The sequence below is a fragment of the Babylonia areolata genome, chromosome 2 (assembly GCF_041734735.1).
Source record: "Babylonia areolata isolate BAREFJ2019XMU chromosome 2, ASM4173473v1, whole genome shotgun sequence".
In the NCBI taxonomy this organism is placed as follows: Eukaryota; Metazoa; Mollusca; class Gastropoda; order Neogastropoda; family Buccinidae; genus Babylonia; species Babylonia areolata.
In genome coordinates this window covers 9,434,907-9,452,423 of record NC_134877.1, presented here as the reverse complement: position 1 = coordinate 9,452,423, position 17,517 = coordinate 9,434,907, and the positions used below count along the sequence as shown (strand labels likewise).

The 17,517-nt window shown below is 34.8% G+C and overlaps 1 protein-coding gene across 2 annotated transcripts in view; it reads left to right on the top strand.

Moving 5' to 3' along the window:
• The window catches only part of LOC143297329 (uncharacterized), a 107,053-nt gene that overhangs the window by 8,984 nt on the left and 80,552 nt on the right, over window positions 1-17,517 (top strand). For both annotated transcript variants that reach the window (XM_076609627.1, XM_076609618.1), the window contains exon 3: window positions 8,189-8,250. In XM_076609627.1, coding sequence (XP_076465742.1) covers window positions 8,189-8,250 — 62 coding nt within the window. The remainder of the gene's footprint in view (window positions 1-8,188; window positions 8,251-17,517) is intronic.

Sequence of the window (17,517 nt, the reverse complement as noted above, 5' to 3'; positions counted from 1 at the left end):
GGTTCAGTGTGAACTGAACAGATCTATGGGCTAACACACTGTCAGTGTGTGTTGAGGGTTTTTCATGTGTGTGTGTATGCACATGGGGGTAGCAGCAAGTGTTGTGGAACACATGTTTGGGTTATTGGTAGTTGTGGTAACATGTGTAGGAGTTGTGCTTTGTGTCAGTGGTTTACTTTGTTCAGACAAAGTGGGAAAGCACATTTTAATGAGATTAATGAGTTGGTTAACAATGAGAGCACTGAGGGTCAGCGCTATATGGTTGCATATTGCTGTTTACCAGAGGTATGTTGGAAGTAATGATTTCCACACATGTGCTTGTGTCAGTGGGACACTTTGTGAAGGCAAAGAGGAGATTTGTTTGGTCATGGTAACACACAGTTCAGCTGAATGATTGGTAACATGGGTTGGAACACAGGGTTGTATTGGTCAGTGATATGTTTTGTACACAGTATGGTAATTGGTATGTCACTGCTGGTGGCAGGTAAGCTTGATGAAGCTTGTACCTCACATAGATCTTTGTGTGAGAGTAGTGCATACTGGTGGACATGCGATGAAAGGTGCTGAGATGGTATAGGCCTTTTATGTCAGTGATGTCCAGATATTTGAGATTTTATCTGACCTGGGTTTTGGTTGTGTATTTGTGTTCCAGGTGTGCTGCTTTAGGTTTAGGGTGAATTTTACCGTGCTGCTTATAGGTGCTGCTTTAGGTGTAGGATGATCTTTTTACTGTGTGCTGTATTGTAAAGTAAACACTCTATAAAAACCACTCCATGTGGCCCTGCTATTGATGTGAGGAGAGAGTGAGTGAGTGCATGATTAGTTGATCCTATATCCCCCTGTCTTTTCCCCTCTCTCTTCTATCAGAATCGAACCACCACACTTTCAGTTTTTACAACTATATAACATAGGAGATAAGAAGAACATACTGATAGACTGCATCATCGATACATAACTTTGACATAAATGATGAGCATGTACATATTCAAAATCAGAAAAAAACAAACACACAAAAAACAAACAAACAAAAAACAAACCGACAATGAAAAACAACACCTACGTCATGTCTAAAGATACACATACTCAAACACATACAAGAGGTTATCAATACCTAACTGAACATGTTTCTGATCTAAGCCAAGCATTTTGCTGTATTTGGTGGAATTGCACAGCCATATGAGAAAAAGTTAAATACAGAAATGTGCATATATTCTTCACAATTTTTTGTTGTTGATGAAATAGATTCAATAAGTATTTTGTAATGGTGCCACTTAAAGGTAAGATATCTGTAGAGCATGTTTGGTTTTGGAATGTATTCTTCGGTTTGGGATCTCATTTTAAGATGTTTTCTAAAAACAGAAAATGGGGGATAAGTTTTTCAGTTTTGCATTTGTACAGGAAGAACTTTGCAGAGATTATTATGTAGATGAAAATTTCATCTCTGTTTGAATTATAGTTGGTACAAAATAATATAAATTCTTTTGACAATACCAGTGTTGGTACAATTGTAATTTAAGAAATGTTCTACATCTTTCCAGAAGGCAGATTTTATACTGTATGTGACGAACAAGTGGCTGATTGTTTCCTTTTCGGTTTTACAAAATGTACATTTGTTGTTTTCAGTGGTACACTTTGTATTTGTTGCCACTATACTTTGAACTGTTCTTCTTTGAAACTGTTTCAGTTTAGTTTCTTTTATACTTTTTATAGTCTAAAATATGTTTTTCCACTTCTTAACCATTTCATTGTTCCACTTTTCACAGCAATTTGGTTGTTTGTTATCTGCACTAAGAGTGTCAAAATAAAAGTTTTGAGTCATTTCCTTCACTCTGGATTGTATTATGAGCTTTTTGTGTTTTATTTGACTCATTACTATTCAGATCAATGCTTTTTCTACCAATGGACTTTTTGACTGCTTGTACCAATGGACTTTTTGACTGCTTGTACACAACCTGAGAATTCCAAAAAGATTGTTTTGATACTCTTGACATCTTCATAGGAAATGAATGCTCCTGTTTCACTGAGTAGATTTGCAATGCGATATACACTGTTGTTCATTCATTCCTTATAGTATATTACTTTTCTATCAATTTTGATAAATTCATTATAGAAAATATTTTGAGCTAAGAGGTCATCAGAATTATCAATAAGGACTTTTCCTGGAAACATTTTGTAAGCTTGGAAAGTGTCATACCAGAAATCTCCAGAGTTCATTTGTTTTACTGGTACATGTATCACAGCAGTATTTTTCAGGTTCTTTAACTAAAGGGCAAAATTATGTAGAAAAATCCACTTCGATAGGAAAAACAAATAAAACTGCATGCAGGAAAAAATAGGAAACAAGAGAGGCAAGGCCTTCAAGACTCACTTGTGATACACTTAAAAAAAAAAAAATCTAATCGTTAGAATGTGTTCTGTATTTGTTATTATAAAGCTTCAGGTTAAAAGAAAAAGAAACTAGAGAGGCAAGGCATTCAAGACTCCGTTGTGATACACTTAAAAAAAAAATCGAATTGTTAAAATGTGTTCTGTATTTGTTATTATAAAGCTTCGGGTTAAAAGAAAAAGAAAAAAAAAAGTCCTAATGGCAGATTCGAACTCCGCGTGTTCAGGTGAGAAGAAACTGTCTTACCCATTACACTATCGTGGCTCCTTAACTCTTTCCATACGAACGGCGAAAGAGACGACGTTAACAACGTTTCACCCCAATTACCATCATCAAAATATTGCAAGCGGAAGGCTCTTATACTGAAGAGGTGAATGTTGACAAAGAATACCACAATTCTGACGACGGAAGCTAAAGGTTGGGTCATTCAGACACCCACTGGACATCCGAGGGGTCTGTGTAGAGGAGAAGAGAGGACTGGCCGTACTGAGTGAGTTAACTGACCTTCAAAAATATAATATTTAAACATGCTTTTTTAAAGGGCGATAAATTGATTGCGGTATTCGCAGTGAGAACGCTGTTTGAATCATATTATTCTGGTGTATCTTGGGCATTCAAATAAATCTTTAAGGGCAATTAAAAATCCTTTTTAAGTCCGTGGTATAGGAGACGTGGCTATCGCTGCAATCACACTGCAACATTTAGCCGTTTTCTCTGGATCTAGATAGATGTACAAGTTTAGTTACACCTGGTTGACATGGTCGATTCAATTTCTCTTTTATGTTCATTCTAGTTTTATATTTTTAAAGTTTTAAAGCTGTGTCTGGTCACCAAGACAGGAAAATACTTTAGCCAAGTGTCTGTTGCATACCATGTAGTGTTTTTGCTACTTCCAGTGTAATAGAAAAAGAATCTTAAAATAAATAAATGAGTAAAAATTGTTATAGTTCATCTAGTCATGTCAAATATTTGGAATGAATGATTAAGTACAAGTAAATTAAGAAGTAAACACATAAATCATTAAACAAATTATTAAGGACAGACAGACAGTTGGACAGATCGACCTGTATAAGGAATAGTACAATATTAGATAAACAAATGCAATGCAGAATATATTCACTGAAGGAAAGGGTCAGTGAAAACTGGATGGCAAAGAAGCAAAATAATGATAAAATTAAAACAGGTCAACAATTTAGTAGTAAACAAATAAAATGAAATAATGAATAAATGCAGTTCATGTTTATAAATAAAATGTTGATGACTTATACATGAAGTGAATAAATTGAAATCAGTGAATACATATAAATGAATATATAAGTATGAACTATGATAAATGTATACAGTTTATCTAATTGCATAGATGAATAGACAAAATGACATGCTAAACAACACAGATTTTATTTCATTACATTGTTTGAGACAGTTAACAGATGAGAGATCATTTGATTGATGTAACAATTAATATAGTGACTGGTGAGTGATTGAATGATTGATCAAATGGTTGATGTGCAATGAATATCAATATCATGCATGGAAAAGTGACTGAATAATAACTACTAAACAAATAAACTGGATAAGGTGTGTGATGAATAAATTCAAGGAAACGTGATATATTTGAAAAAACATGAAAAGAAAATAAAGAAACAAACAGTATATAAAACAACAAAACTATGTTATAACTTGCTGTTGCCCCATTTCAAATGTAAAAAAACAAAACAAAAAATAACAATAACAACATCATTAAAAATCCTTGGAAAAAGTGGGGGGTATTTTCATGGCAACAGTCAACCATAATTTCCTCTTCAGTATCAACAATAAATTATCGTCAGGGTGACACTGACAGCACGTGACTTTCCAAATATGGAGTGTGATGCATGATGCCTGGGGAGGTTTGTCGTGCGTGTGTGAGCGACACGCCTCGCTACGGGTTTCAGGCATCGGCGCGACAATGTTGTGAGACATCAAAAAATGATGCGCGGCCGTCACTGACACCCCGTGGGTGACAGGCCTTAGGATGTATCCATGTGTCCATGCATCCATGTCTCACTACCAATATCTTCATTAACTTGGATATCCAAGAAGAATGGTTCAGCATGTGATACTCCGCACTGGTTGAATTAGAATGGGTATTGTTGAACTTCATGATCACAGGACACTGACAGTTTCATTTTGATGCTTATTTGTGCACTGGAGTGGATGGAACTGGCCCAGGCTGTGTATGCATGAATCTGGATAAACAGTCTGACAATAATATCAGGTTGCGCTGTATCAGTATTTTACTTGTATTTCATCATTACATTAGTAACTTATATTAGGACAAATACAGATGGGAGGTGCTAAGCAGCACTGGGTTGAAGACAAGTGCCTTTTGTTGGAGAGAAAATTGCTGAACTGACTGCTTGTTTGTAGTTTAATATTCATTGACTCCAGTCTTGAACGAATGCTATTTTGTCTTCACACAATTCTATATATATGCATATCAAATGAAAGGTATATAAACATACCAGAGACAGCTTGACAAGGAAAGCTGAGGGATGAAGAATGCAGAAATATGATGAAGAGATCAACTGAGAAGCAGTTCTAAATATAAGTTTATAAGAAAGTTGTGACATTAGTGCTTGCTAAACTTAGCTACTATTAGTTCTGCGCAATTGAATGGAGTACACTCACTGGTCTGGGTAACTGCGTTACCCATTAGATGATACTGGTTGGGTAGATATTCTCCCTGATTTTTTATTTTTTAATTATTTTTTTTTAACAATTTTTTAATTTCCCATCATTCACCCATCCATTCCACAAGTCTTACATTCATTCATCAACATCTTTCTGCTGTGGTCGTTATACAGGGTTACCTGCAAATGGACAGGAAAAGAGAAATGAAAAGTGTCATGGAAACATGCAACAGACAATGTTGGCAATGACATGATATTGTAAAATGCATAGAGCTTCAAGAATATGAGCTATAGTAAAACATCTTAATAAATACATAAATAAATAAGTAAATAGACAATACGGATAAATTATGTGACGGATGTCTTCACATTCTCTTTAAAGAAATGCTATATCAATGTATTACTGATGATTTTTTATAGCCTCTATTCATTTTTTTTAAACTATGCATCTCTTTTTTTTTTTCCAACAAAGTGAGTCGTATTTATAGATTCTGAACAAGCAAGGCAATATAAGGTTTAACAAAAACAAAACAAAAACAACAAAAAACCCCAAAAAATGTAGGCCATAAAAATCATAATCTGCGAAATGAGGAAGACATGGAGGTGGACACATCATCTGACAACTTGCACAGCTCAACGTGAGCACGTGAAAATGGAGAGTTATGGCCCTGATGAGACACAACCCTGACACAAATACCTTGATCTTCACAAAGAAACATGTGTGAACTCACATAAAATTGTCGTCATTTTGCTTGCGACACGCCTTGCTTCAAGACGTACATCGTGTGGATATATTAAAGCAAAAAGACTTTCGAATACACATTGGTCTTTAGACTAATTTCTGCAGGTAAAGAAAACTTGTGTTCTCTCCCCTATTCTTATGTAGTTATTTGTTATTATCATGACCGTTTTTGTTTTGGTTTTTTTTTGGGGGGGTGGGGGGGGGGGTGCAGGGGGGTCCCTTTTTTTCTTTTTCTTTAAAGTACTTTTTTCTTTGTGCTCTGCACGTGGCTTTCTTCATTGACCAGGAAAAAAACAACAAAAAACGAACAACAACAGCAACAAAAAAAACAAACAAACATGAATAAAATAATAATAATCATACTAATCATACTAATGATAGTAATACTGATGGTAGCAAAGCGAAATATTCAAATAGAAAAGAACACATTGTGTGATAAAGAAAAAGGAGATAGGACTAGTCCCATTCATGCTTCTTTTGTGTGTGGGTTTTCTAATGATGGACATTTGTTGCGTGCTTTAATATTCTGCAAGTGCATACGTATGTCTGGGTTTCTCAAAAGATAATGATGACGACAACAACAACAATAATAATCAAAATAGCAATAATGATAATAATAATAATAATAGTAATAGGTACTCAGAGGAGGATCTGAAGAGGAATGATAATGATATTAATTAGATGCATAATTATTGCTGTTACTACCTTAGTCAACAATGTCATTGCAGTTTTCATATACATTTAGATATGTGCCATGTATATGCAGAGCATTGTCAATGTTGTCAAGCATAATGTTTATTCTGTACCTATATGAACTGTATTTTTCGACATGAGACTTGCTATTAAAAATTTACTAAGATTGGAGATGTTGTTTTAGTTTTCTTGGCAATACTTATACACATCTTTCCAATAAGTATTATTCTGTTTATAGTATTTACCGTGTAGTTTTTATTTTCTTTGTTTTGAAAACCAAACAAGACTTCGATTACTGTCAATTGCACTTTTTTCCCAGTGTTACTGCTTATATAACGCTCAACTGCTTTCCAAAAATTATTGGCATTTGGGCATTCAAAAAAGAAGTGTTCAATAAAATCTACCACATCATTGCAAGTCGTGCATTTATTGTCATCAGTCACATTCATTTTATGTAGCATAATATTTGTTGGGTATATGTTATGGAGGATTTTCCGTTGCAGTTCACACAGTCTTACTTCTTTTGTTGCAAAATGAGGGGATTAGCCAGATATCTTTATTTAATTCAATGCCAAATTTTCTTTTCCAGAATCCACATGCACACGGATTTCTTTATCTCTGTCATTTGTTTGATTATCTAAATATTTGGTATTACTTTTGGCTTATCATTAAAGTTGTTTGCAAAATGTCTTTCATTTGTCAAAGTGTGAATTTGTGTGTCTGCCTGTCTGATCCATTCTTTCCATTCTGCTGGAATAGCATTCATCAAAGCATGATATTCAAAATAAGTGACAGCATTGTTTTGAAGTACTTTCCTTTGGATTTCCTCCAGTGTATATGGTCTTTTATCTTCTGTTTTAATCATATCCATAATTCTGTCTATTGCAATCTTAGACCAATTAGGAAAGAATAATACTTTTTTTCTTAAGTTGTATGAGTCTATTATTCCACAAAATTTGATTTTGAAAATTGTGAAAATGTACGTTTTCTGCTGATTCTATTGGTTTGGTTTCTAAATATGTATGGAGAAATTTTCTCCAGAATTTGTTTGTAATATTGTCTTTTAATTGATTAGGTCTGCAATTTACGTCGAGAACTTTTGGCCATTTTCCAAATTGTTTAAACTGCCATTTTGGGATGTAACTCCAGTTTTTGTCTGAAAAGTTTTCCACCCATTGCAGATAAAAACACTTTTGTAAGCTGACCATATTTATCATTTTTAATCCCCTTGTGTCATAATTTCCTTCCATTACCTTCCTTTTTATTTTTTCATATGCTTTTCTATTTGTGTGTTTTCTTTGCCAAATGAACTTGTAAAGAGTTCTGTTTATTTTTGTAAAAATGGAGAATTTTGTATTCTCCCTGATATTTTCTTTCTTTATTTATCAACTGTGATTCTGCAATCACAGAGAGCAAAGTTCAAAATGGTGTTGATTTATAGCAGACTTTAGCTTGAAAAGAAAAGTGTTATGAATTTATGAACATACAGACACAACTTTATGCATACACATGAAATAGTTACTGGCTTCATGGCGGGAAAAGTGTCACATTTGAGACTTGAAGGCTTGTCTCTTCTGTCACAAATGCAAAATTTAAAATATATTAATTTACAGAATCAATATCAATCTTATAACAATAGTTACAAAACTAAAAAGAAATAATGTTGATATTGTTTGTCCATCCTTTTTTTGTCAGGAACCACAGACGTGTTAAGCCGTAATCATGAAAAATGGAAAGTTTCACCACTTCCAAACCAGGTAAATCAACTCTTTCGTCTGTCTCAGTATCTGTCATTCTCTCTCTCTCTCTCTCTCTCTCTCTCTCTCCCTCTCTCTCAGATCATATTTTTACTCTGAACGCGGTTATTGAGAAGTCTTTATCAAAGAAGGGAGGTAAACTTTATGCCTGTTTTGTTGATCTGAGAAAAGCAACTCTGTGCAACATCAGTCTTTGTTTGATATTTTGATTCAGAAAGGTATAAAAGGAAAATTTATGAATGCTATCATTGCTGTGTATAAATGTGTTACGTCTTGCATATGTATTGAAGATAAGTTAACTGAGTTTTTTTATTGTCCCTTTGGCCTAAGGCACGGATGTATGTTTAGCCCTTGTTTTCGTTGTTTGTTAACCAAATTGCATCAGCATTTGAAATCAGTGGTATTCATGGAATTCAGTTTTTGCCTGATTTATTAGAGTTGTACATTCTTCTGTTCGCGGATGATATAGTATTGCTATCTAACACTGCGATTGGTCTGCAAAATCAAATTAATATTCTGAATAATGCATGTAAAACACTCTTGAATGTAAATACTGACAAGACTAAAGTGATGGTTTTTCGAAAAGGTGGCTTTTGGGGAAGATATGAAAAGTGGAATCTCGATGGAAATTCTCTGGAAGTAGTGAATGAATATAATTATCTAGGGTTTGTTTTTACAACAAAAATGAGTATAAACAAAGGAGTAGGGATTTTAGCAGTAAAAGGCAAACATGCATGCATTGACTGTATAAAATATATAATGAAGCTGAATGATATTTCCAAAGGATATTTTTTCAAAATATTTGATGCTCAGGTACAACCCATTGTTTTGTACGCTTCTGATATGTGGGGTCTTAACAGACTTGATAATATTGAGAAGGTTCATTCCTTTGCATGTAAACATTTTTTGAACATACCACTTAGAGTACCAAACAAGTTTGTATACAGCGAACTAGGACGTTATCCACTGTATATAAATAGTGCTATAAAGTGTATCAAGTACTGGTTAAGGTTGCTCAATATGAATGTGCACCGATTACCCAGACAGGCATATTTGATGTTGTTTAACCTGGACGAAAGGGGAAAAAAATGCTGGGTGTCTTTAGTAAAAAAACAACAACTTTATTTAGACTTGGGTTTGGATATGTCTGGTTGCAACAAGGTGTTGATTGTGAGCAAACTTTTTTGTCATTATTTAAGCAAAGAATGAAAGATATATTTATGCAGAGTGGGACGAGTCAGTAATGTCTAAAGATATATATATCATAACTACAGACTGTTTAAAACTGGTTTTTAGTGTGAGTAATATTTTGACTTTGTGGATAAAAAGTGTTTTAGGGACTGTTTGGTAAAATTATGGCTTGTTTTGCTCCCAATAAATGGATCCTTTTTTAGGAGAACATTCAAATGTAATTCAAATTACACATGTAAACGTTGTAATGTGGTCGAAGATGAAAACAGTTTTATAAACAATTGTGTCCTCTACAATAACCTGTGGCAAAAACATCTGAAGTCTGAAGGTCAATTGTATGTTCACTTGCTGAAGAATGGTTCTGTTTACAGTATTCATAAACTCTGCGTTTATATATTTAATGCCCTGAAAATATGACAGGAATTCAGTGGCAACAATGATGAAAGTTAGAACTGATTTACTATGCACAGGAAGCACTTTTGTTCTACAGGTTTAAGTTAGTATGTATTTTACATTTTGTTGTCACTGTTGTTTGTTTTTTTTGTTTAATGTCCCGTCACACACATCGGTGATTGAAGAATTGTTGTCGCTGATTGATCACCATATTGTGTACTTTTGACCTCTTTCTAGGGGCCAGAGGCCTGGAGATTAAAGTTTTTGTTCTTGTTCTTGTTCTCTCTCTCTCTCTTTCTCTCTCTCTCACACACACACACACACACACCCACACACACACACACACAACCCCAAACACACACACACACACACACACACACACAAAGATGACGGTCATACACGTAAAATGTTACATGTCTGTCTGAGTGTTATATGTGTGTGTGCCTGAGATCTGATTGAATGACACAGGAAATGAATGATGGCAGCTGTCAGTCGGCTCTACCCAGGTTGGCGGCCTGTTGTGCAAATGACCATGGATTTGTAAAGCACTTAGAGCTTGGTCTCTGACCATGGGTAGCCACTATATAATTATCGATATCATTAATTCCTCATTCATTCATGATTCTAAGATCCATTTAAAAATACATAAGACACAATATGGTGTTTAGAGAGTTTGATATGACTCCTTACTTGTTAATAAGATATGAACAACTCTGTTAAGACAGGTCATCATCTTTCTTTCCTTTTGTGTGTGTATATATATATATTTCCAAACTTATTACTTCAATTCCTTCAGAGATGGATTAAGTACCTGGCAAGATTTATCACCACAGACTACAGGAGATATGTTTTTATTTGGCGCTGTCTTGGGACATTTGTTCTTGTTTATTTGAGCTCTCTGATTGACTCTCTGATTAATTTCTCTCTCTCTCTCCTTTTTTCTTCACACTTCCACAATCACACTGTGTGCCTTCAGCCCAATTTCTTAAGCATTAAAGACATTAGCAGTTGATTTACTTTCAAGTATTTATTTCTGATTTTTAATTCACTTCTCATGAATGATAATTATCAGGGTTGTGCAAATCTCTGTGACCCCAGCTATAAATTTATGAATGCAGAAGCCATCCTGACAGCAGCTTTATTTTTTAACCAGTTTGGATGGCAAGTTACATAAGAATTCAACAGCATTGCTATAGTATGTATATTTTACTATTTATTCTATTTATATGCCATGTTTCACTATTTCTTGTTCTTATTTTTCTAATCATTGTTGTGTAACCAGTCTGAAAAAATGTATTTACATGTATTTTAGTTCACGTTTGTGGACTGTTACCTTGTGTTAAAAAATAATATATAGATGCCCATTGAAACTTTTAAACAATTATTGGAAACCTATACCTAGAGCAGATGAAGCATCTGTCTGAGGCCGTAAGTGTTCTTAAGGACATGGCCTTTGTCTGTTTGTCTGTTTAATCTGGGTAATTTCAGTGTCTCTGATCAAGGTAAAATTTAGTTTGTTGATATTATGGAAAGTAATATTTTTAGACTTCAGAATAATAAGAACAAAGATCGCCGATCACCAGACAAGTAAAGGATATCAAGGCGTGATCCATGTGATTCATAATTTTTGTTTCTGAGTTCATGAATAGAAATGATTGATCATCGAGCCATAGCACAGCCATAAAACAGATAAGATGATTTCAGTAGGAGGGCAATATATTTGATTAATAAATAATGTGTTGCAGAACTTAGTATATTATTGTATCAGAGTTTCATTACTTGAAACGATACAAGGCGTTATTTTAAGTATCATTAAAGTTTGTGGAAATGCATAAAAAATAATATGGAAAAACTGAGATGCAGAACTTGATATGCACGTTGGTGTAAGGATATTGATAGTGATGTGTATCAGGAATGATAATTATTATTTGTATTTTATTCTGGTTGTTATTTATCACAAGATTGTTTTATTGTTATTGTTTTATTGTCATTGGTATTATTTCTTATTATGTCATTACAGGAGTAATTGTAAACATTTGGTTATGAATGATTATGATAGGTCACAAGAAATTCTCACTCAGCTGAGTGTATCATTTTATGGGGATTAACTTGAATGGAAGCTGTTAATCTCCAGTAGTGTGTGTGTGTGTGTTTGTTGATAGAAACATTATTCTGTTGAACATAAAATTTATTCTGTTATACAGTTATAGAACAAACCCTGGATAGTTTGCTTGGGTCATAGTAGAGTCTTTTTGGCAATTTTGATTAAATTACTTCATTGAAAAGGACGTAAGTTTGATTCCATTGAATATGTATGTATGACCAAGATGTTCAGAGTGAGATTGCCATTATGCGTGGCTATTTGAAGACCTCATCATTTTTTGTGTGATAATTTGAGGGAATAGTCATTTTATAAATGTTACATTGCTGTTACATCTGATGGAATATACATTCAGTAGTTGCAACTTATTGTAAAACATCAGTGATAATGGAAATACTCTTATAGTTGGTTATGCTAATTTTATCAGTAATGAATGTGATATAAAGTAACCCTTAACCATTGGAATACAATGAAATTGTAAAGAGTACATGTTATAAGATATGTGTTTGTGTACACTTGTTATGCTGAGTGAATGTGTTATCCTACAAACTGAAACAAAATTCTTATCAGCTATGTGATGTCTGTTTCAGGGGCACTTATCATTATTGTTATTATTATTTGTTCCTCTTCTGATTTTGTTATTCTGACTGATTGGGGTCATTCCCCATGATAACAAATTGAAAATGATTTGCACCACCAGTCTTGTTATGTTTAAGTAAAGATAGGTTAATCATAAATTTCAAAAAATCCAGACATCTCCATAAGTGTACTTAAATACTCATTGAAATTGTTCATGAAACGAGAATAGTCAACTGTGAACACTTATCATAATACAGCTTTATGCATACTTAGAATAATACTTAGTCAATGGAAACTGTGCAGTAATGAGAAAATTTATGTGAAAAAGACCAGGAAAAAGAAAAGAAAAGAAACGGAAAAAAAAGCCTTTGTTTTTTTCTTTATTCGGCTAATGAAGAAGGCATGTGTAGCACGAAAAAAAAAAAGAAGAAAAAAGAAAATGTTGGTGCTCCATGACCTGCATGCAACTGAGGCAAAAGCAAAACAAAAAACAAACAACCCCCCCCCCCCAGACCCCCACCCCCCCACCCCCAGATGTCCTTGCTGGAGATGTGGGGAGAGAGGAAGCCACTTTGCGAGAGACTGCACAAAGGAACCCAGTCCCCACATGTTCAGAGAGGAGGAGATCCCCAGATTTCACCGACGGCAGCCTATGGGAAATGGCAGTCAGTCGATGCTATGGGGCAGACGTCGGCTGCACCACCACTGTGCCCCGCAGAACAACAACAAAGCTGCAAACTGCCATCAGTTTAAAGCAAACTTTAAATCTTTTCGGCTTTGAGATATCAATATAACTTTGACTCTGGGGCAGACTATTCAACTTCAAGGTCCAGTGCCTGCATCAGCTCAACTTCTTCCCAGAACAGAAGAACTTCTCTGCCTAAGGGACTTACCATTGTTAAACCTGAAATAAAAGACTGTACATATATATTATTCAAGTACAGAACTGCCAAAAAAGACAAACTGTAAAACTGACCCCAGACATTATTTTAGCTGAACTATGAAGTGATTCCAATATTTTCGAAGTCTTAGTTGGCCCATGTTTTGAAACGCAACTAAATAATTGAAGGAAAAAATGCAATGTGTCTTTTAGACAGTTGTTCACAAGTAACAGTTATTTCTGATACATTTTTTCAAGAAAATTTACCACATGTTTCACTCCAGGAACTTGGAACAGAACTTTTAGTTACAGGGGCTGGGGGGCAAAATGTGCTTTACAAAGAAATGGTGTCAGTAAAATGTACTTTGCCTGCCAGTGTTGCTGGAGAAGAGCAAACCATAGAAACAGTGACATTAGTATGTGATGATACAGTCTGTTCTCAGAAAGTCCCTATTATCCTCAGAACAAATGTATTTAAAAAATGGTCACAGGTGACATTACCAGAAAAAATACTGAGAGGTGAAGTATTAAAAAAAACTGAAGAGATCACTGAAGTTGTTGAAGACTTTGGTGAATTCAGGGATCCTGTTGAAGGTTCTGATGGAGAACTCTCTGTATCAGCAGATGGAACAGTAACTGAAAATCAAACTGAATCACCACCCGTGTTTATTCCTCGTGGGTCTAACCATGTTAGGAAGCCAGTTGATATTTTAAATTTGGTTCATCAAATTACAAAAAGAGACTTGAAGGACCAGTCACTTCTTGAATCACAAAAAATAACACAACATGTGGAAGACAGTAAAAGTCTAAACTCACTCAGTACGGCCAGTTCTCTCTTCTCCGCTACACAGACCCCTCGGATGTCCAGTGGGTGTCTGAATGACCCAACCTTTAGCTTCCGTCGTCAGAATTGTGGTATTCTTTGTCAACATTCACCTCTTCAGTATAAGAGCCTTCCGCTTGCAATATTTTGATGATGGTAATTGGGGTGAAACGCTGTTAACGTCGTCTCTTTCGCCGTTCGTATGGAAAGAGTTAACTATCTTGGGGAGCAAAGTTTCAGTCCGTTAGTGGAATGGCTTGGTACAAAAATGAGAAATTGTGAAACATTTTCTCAGGAGGGGTATGTGTAACCAGTCCCCAAAAATGTATTTTCATGTTACCATGTGTTAAAAAAATGATATATAAATGCCCATTGAAACTTTATTTATAATATCATCCCCATCCCTCCCTTGCCCCCATACCCGCCTTCTTATTTTCCTCCCTGCTCCGTCCAGTCCAAAGTCCAGTCTTTGAGGTCACGCCGACACCGCACCACCATCCCTCCTCCCCCCCTCCCTCACCCCCACTCTCTAGTCAGCTGTTTTTGTTCAGTGTGTCTGCTGTCACCCGTAGTCCAGGGCAGATACAAAAATGGTCGAAATGTGTGCAACAAAACCGTTCTTTTCACAATAAAATAGAATAAATCATACTGATCACGCGGATATAAAGTTGACCGTTGTAGGTGGGTGGGAACATGATTAGATTTTGATTTTTAATAATTATTTTTCACACATCTGTCCATGAGAGAGTGCCATACAAAGAGTGGCAAGGCAAGAGCAAGCCAGGGTTACGCAAGTACAGTATAAGGGGTTGCCAGAGGAAAGCGTACAGCGTGATACAGTACATGTGACTGACTGCTGCCGCGCTGATGCTGTCCTATACCTCCGTTAGTAGGACACTGCGGCAGATGACAGATACCGTACAGAAAATAAGAGAACTCTTTGGGGTCAAAAGGAAACAAACATTTTCAATTTCATGTATTTTATACTAAATCGATAAAAGACACAAATTCACTTTTATGAATGTTTTCCAGTTTCTTACCAGTCATGACATTTCATAAAGAATGAAAACAGTATTATACTGACTGCAAAGGTGAATTTACGAAGGCAGCACAGGATCATTTAGTTCATAAGTACAATTTTGTTGACATTTTATTTACACAATGCACAACTTGCAAATACTTCATGCTCTGCTTATTAATGAGTAGTATATAAATATCTAAATATGTGTTAACCAGGTTTGTTTCAATGAACATTGTCGGAGCACTGTTCAGAAAATTAATTCAGAAAGTATGGAAGGCAGATGATGGCAAAATTGACCAGCATCATGTCTTGATGTGAAAAGAACAGTATGAAATACATATTTTTCTTTGGAAATGAGCCGGTATTTGCAAATGTAGCTCATGGACCCTGGCGCAGTAGACATGTCAGTTTACCATGGGAAAGAAAATGCATCTGGCTAGAGTATGAAGGTGGCAAAATGAAGTCCATCAGATAGTCATGAAGAGCAAAGACTGCCTGGAAGATAAAAGTTGGTCAGTCTCCAGAACTTTGTTGGAAATCGGGGTCTCTCAGTCTGATGTGTTTACATGTGTTTACAATGATTATTCAAATATTTCACATGTTATCAGGATTGCAACTGAATAGAGAAATTTTGTGAGATTCTGTTTTGCCCTTGTGTCTTAAATGTGTTGAAAATTATTAAAAACATACAAAATTTTGGCGCCATTTTGTGACATAGCTTTGTGTCTGAACTGAAGTGGTATAAGTGAATAAGTACAAATCTGATTAAAATCCAGTACGTACAGACCTGATCTATATTCATTTGTTGTTGTAATAAAACATTCATCATCAATAAAATTAGTATATTAAGTTTGAAATATTACGCAAAAAACCCGCATGACAGACATAAACAACCCGTTTCTCTTGACATGTTTTTCATTCATTCAAAGGCAAGCACATTCGTGATTACACTACACGTTCTTTACTTGCAGCAGGTGGTCAACTCTTCTATCTTCGACAGGATATACTCATTTTCTGGTAAAAATGTCTATTCAACTACTTAAAAGCAGTCAACGTCGCATATCAATTTTCACTTCCACTTTTCTGTGTTACTTCTGTGCATGTAAATGTCCCAATAAATATATATGTGCAAACAAAATTAGAACTGTTTTCATATAATTCATGTGGATTTATTGCGGGAAAGCATAAATCGGTTTGACAGACACCCTTCAATCGTGTGTGTTTGAACACAGATTCAGAGAATGTGTTGTTTCCAACAGCATGTGAAATGTACATATATGTTACACGGAAATCTCTGATATGTGCAGTCACCCTAATGGTTGATATATTGTTTGAAAATAAACTGTTTATGTTAATTTTGACATTGTTATGGTTTGTTTATGCATTTTTCTCTCATCCGATTAAGTTTAGACATAATCACTGCGGAAATCATTCGAATCTTACACCAGTATCTGAATATTACCGCAAGATGCGGTAATATTCAGATACTGGCGTAAGATTTCGAAACAAATCAACTCATGTTGTTTGATAAGACTGATTTTAGTTGAATACTTGTTGCATCAAAAATTGCAAACAGCAAAGTTCAAAGTAGAAAATCTCCCCTTATAATTTCCTTTATTCTGGCTTATGCTGTCTTGTGAAGTTATATCATGAAATGATGTATTATCAGTTCACGTGACAGACGAAGTGTGGAATGAAAAAATCGTTGTATTGGAAAAACACGTCAGTCCCTATGATCCTATTGTATTGCAAAATTTGATTAGAACAGCCACATTTTACATCACACAAGTTCTGAAAAACCAAACTGTGCACTGATTGTGAATGATTAAAAAAAAAAAAAAAGAAAAAAAAAAAGAAGTTTGAAGCATTTCACGTTTAGAAGTGCTTGAGATGAAGTCAAGTATTACTTTCAGACACAGAACACATGTTCTTCCGTTCTGCTTTATGCAGATAATAAAATTTCTTATTCTTAGTTTTTGTTTTGGTTTTAGTTTGTTTTTTCTCATAGTTTTACTTTTATTACATTTTGTTTTTCTGTAATCCTACAGATTTGTTTTCTGTGAGGATAAAGCTAATTAGTTTTCTGTTTATTGATTGAATAAAAAGATACAAAGAATCCGGTGCTTTTATTGCAATTATTCAGATAAAGAGGATAACTTTTGTCAAGTAATATAAATTATACTGTTCCCATTTCATAATAAACAGTAGTACTTTAAACAGTTAAACATCGGAGAGAATTGATGTGAAAATGGAGTGCCTGCTACGTTTCTGAAAAAAAA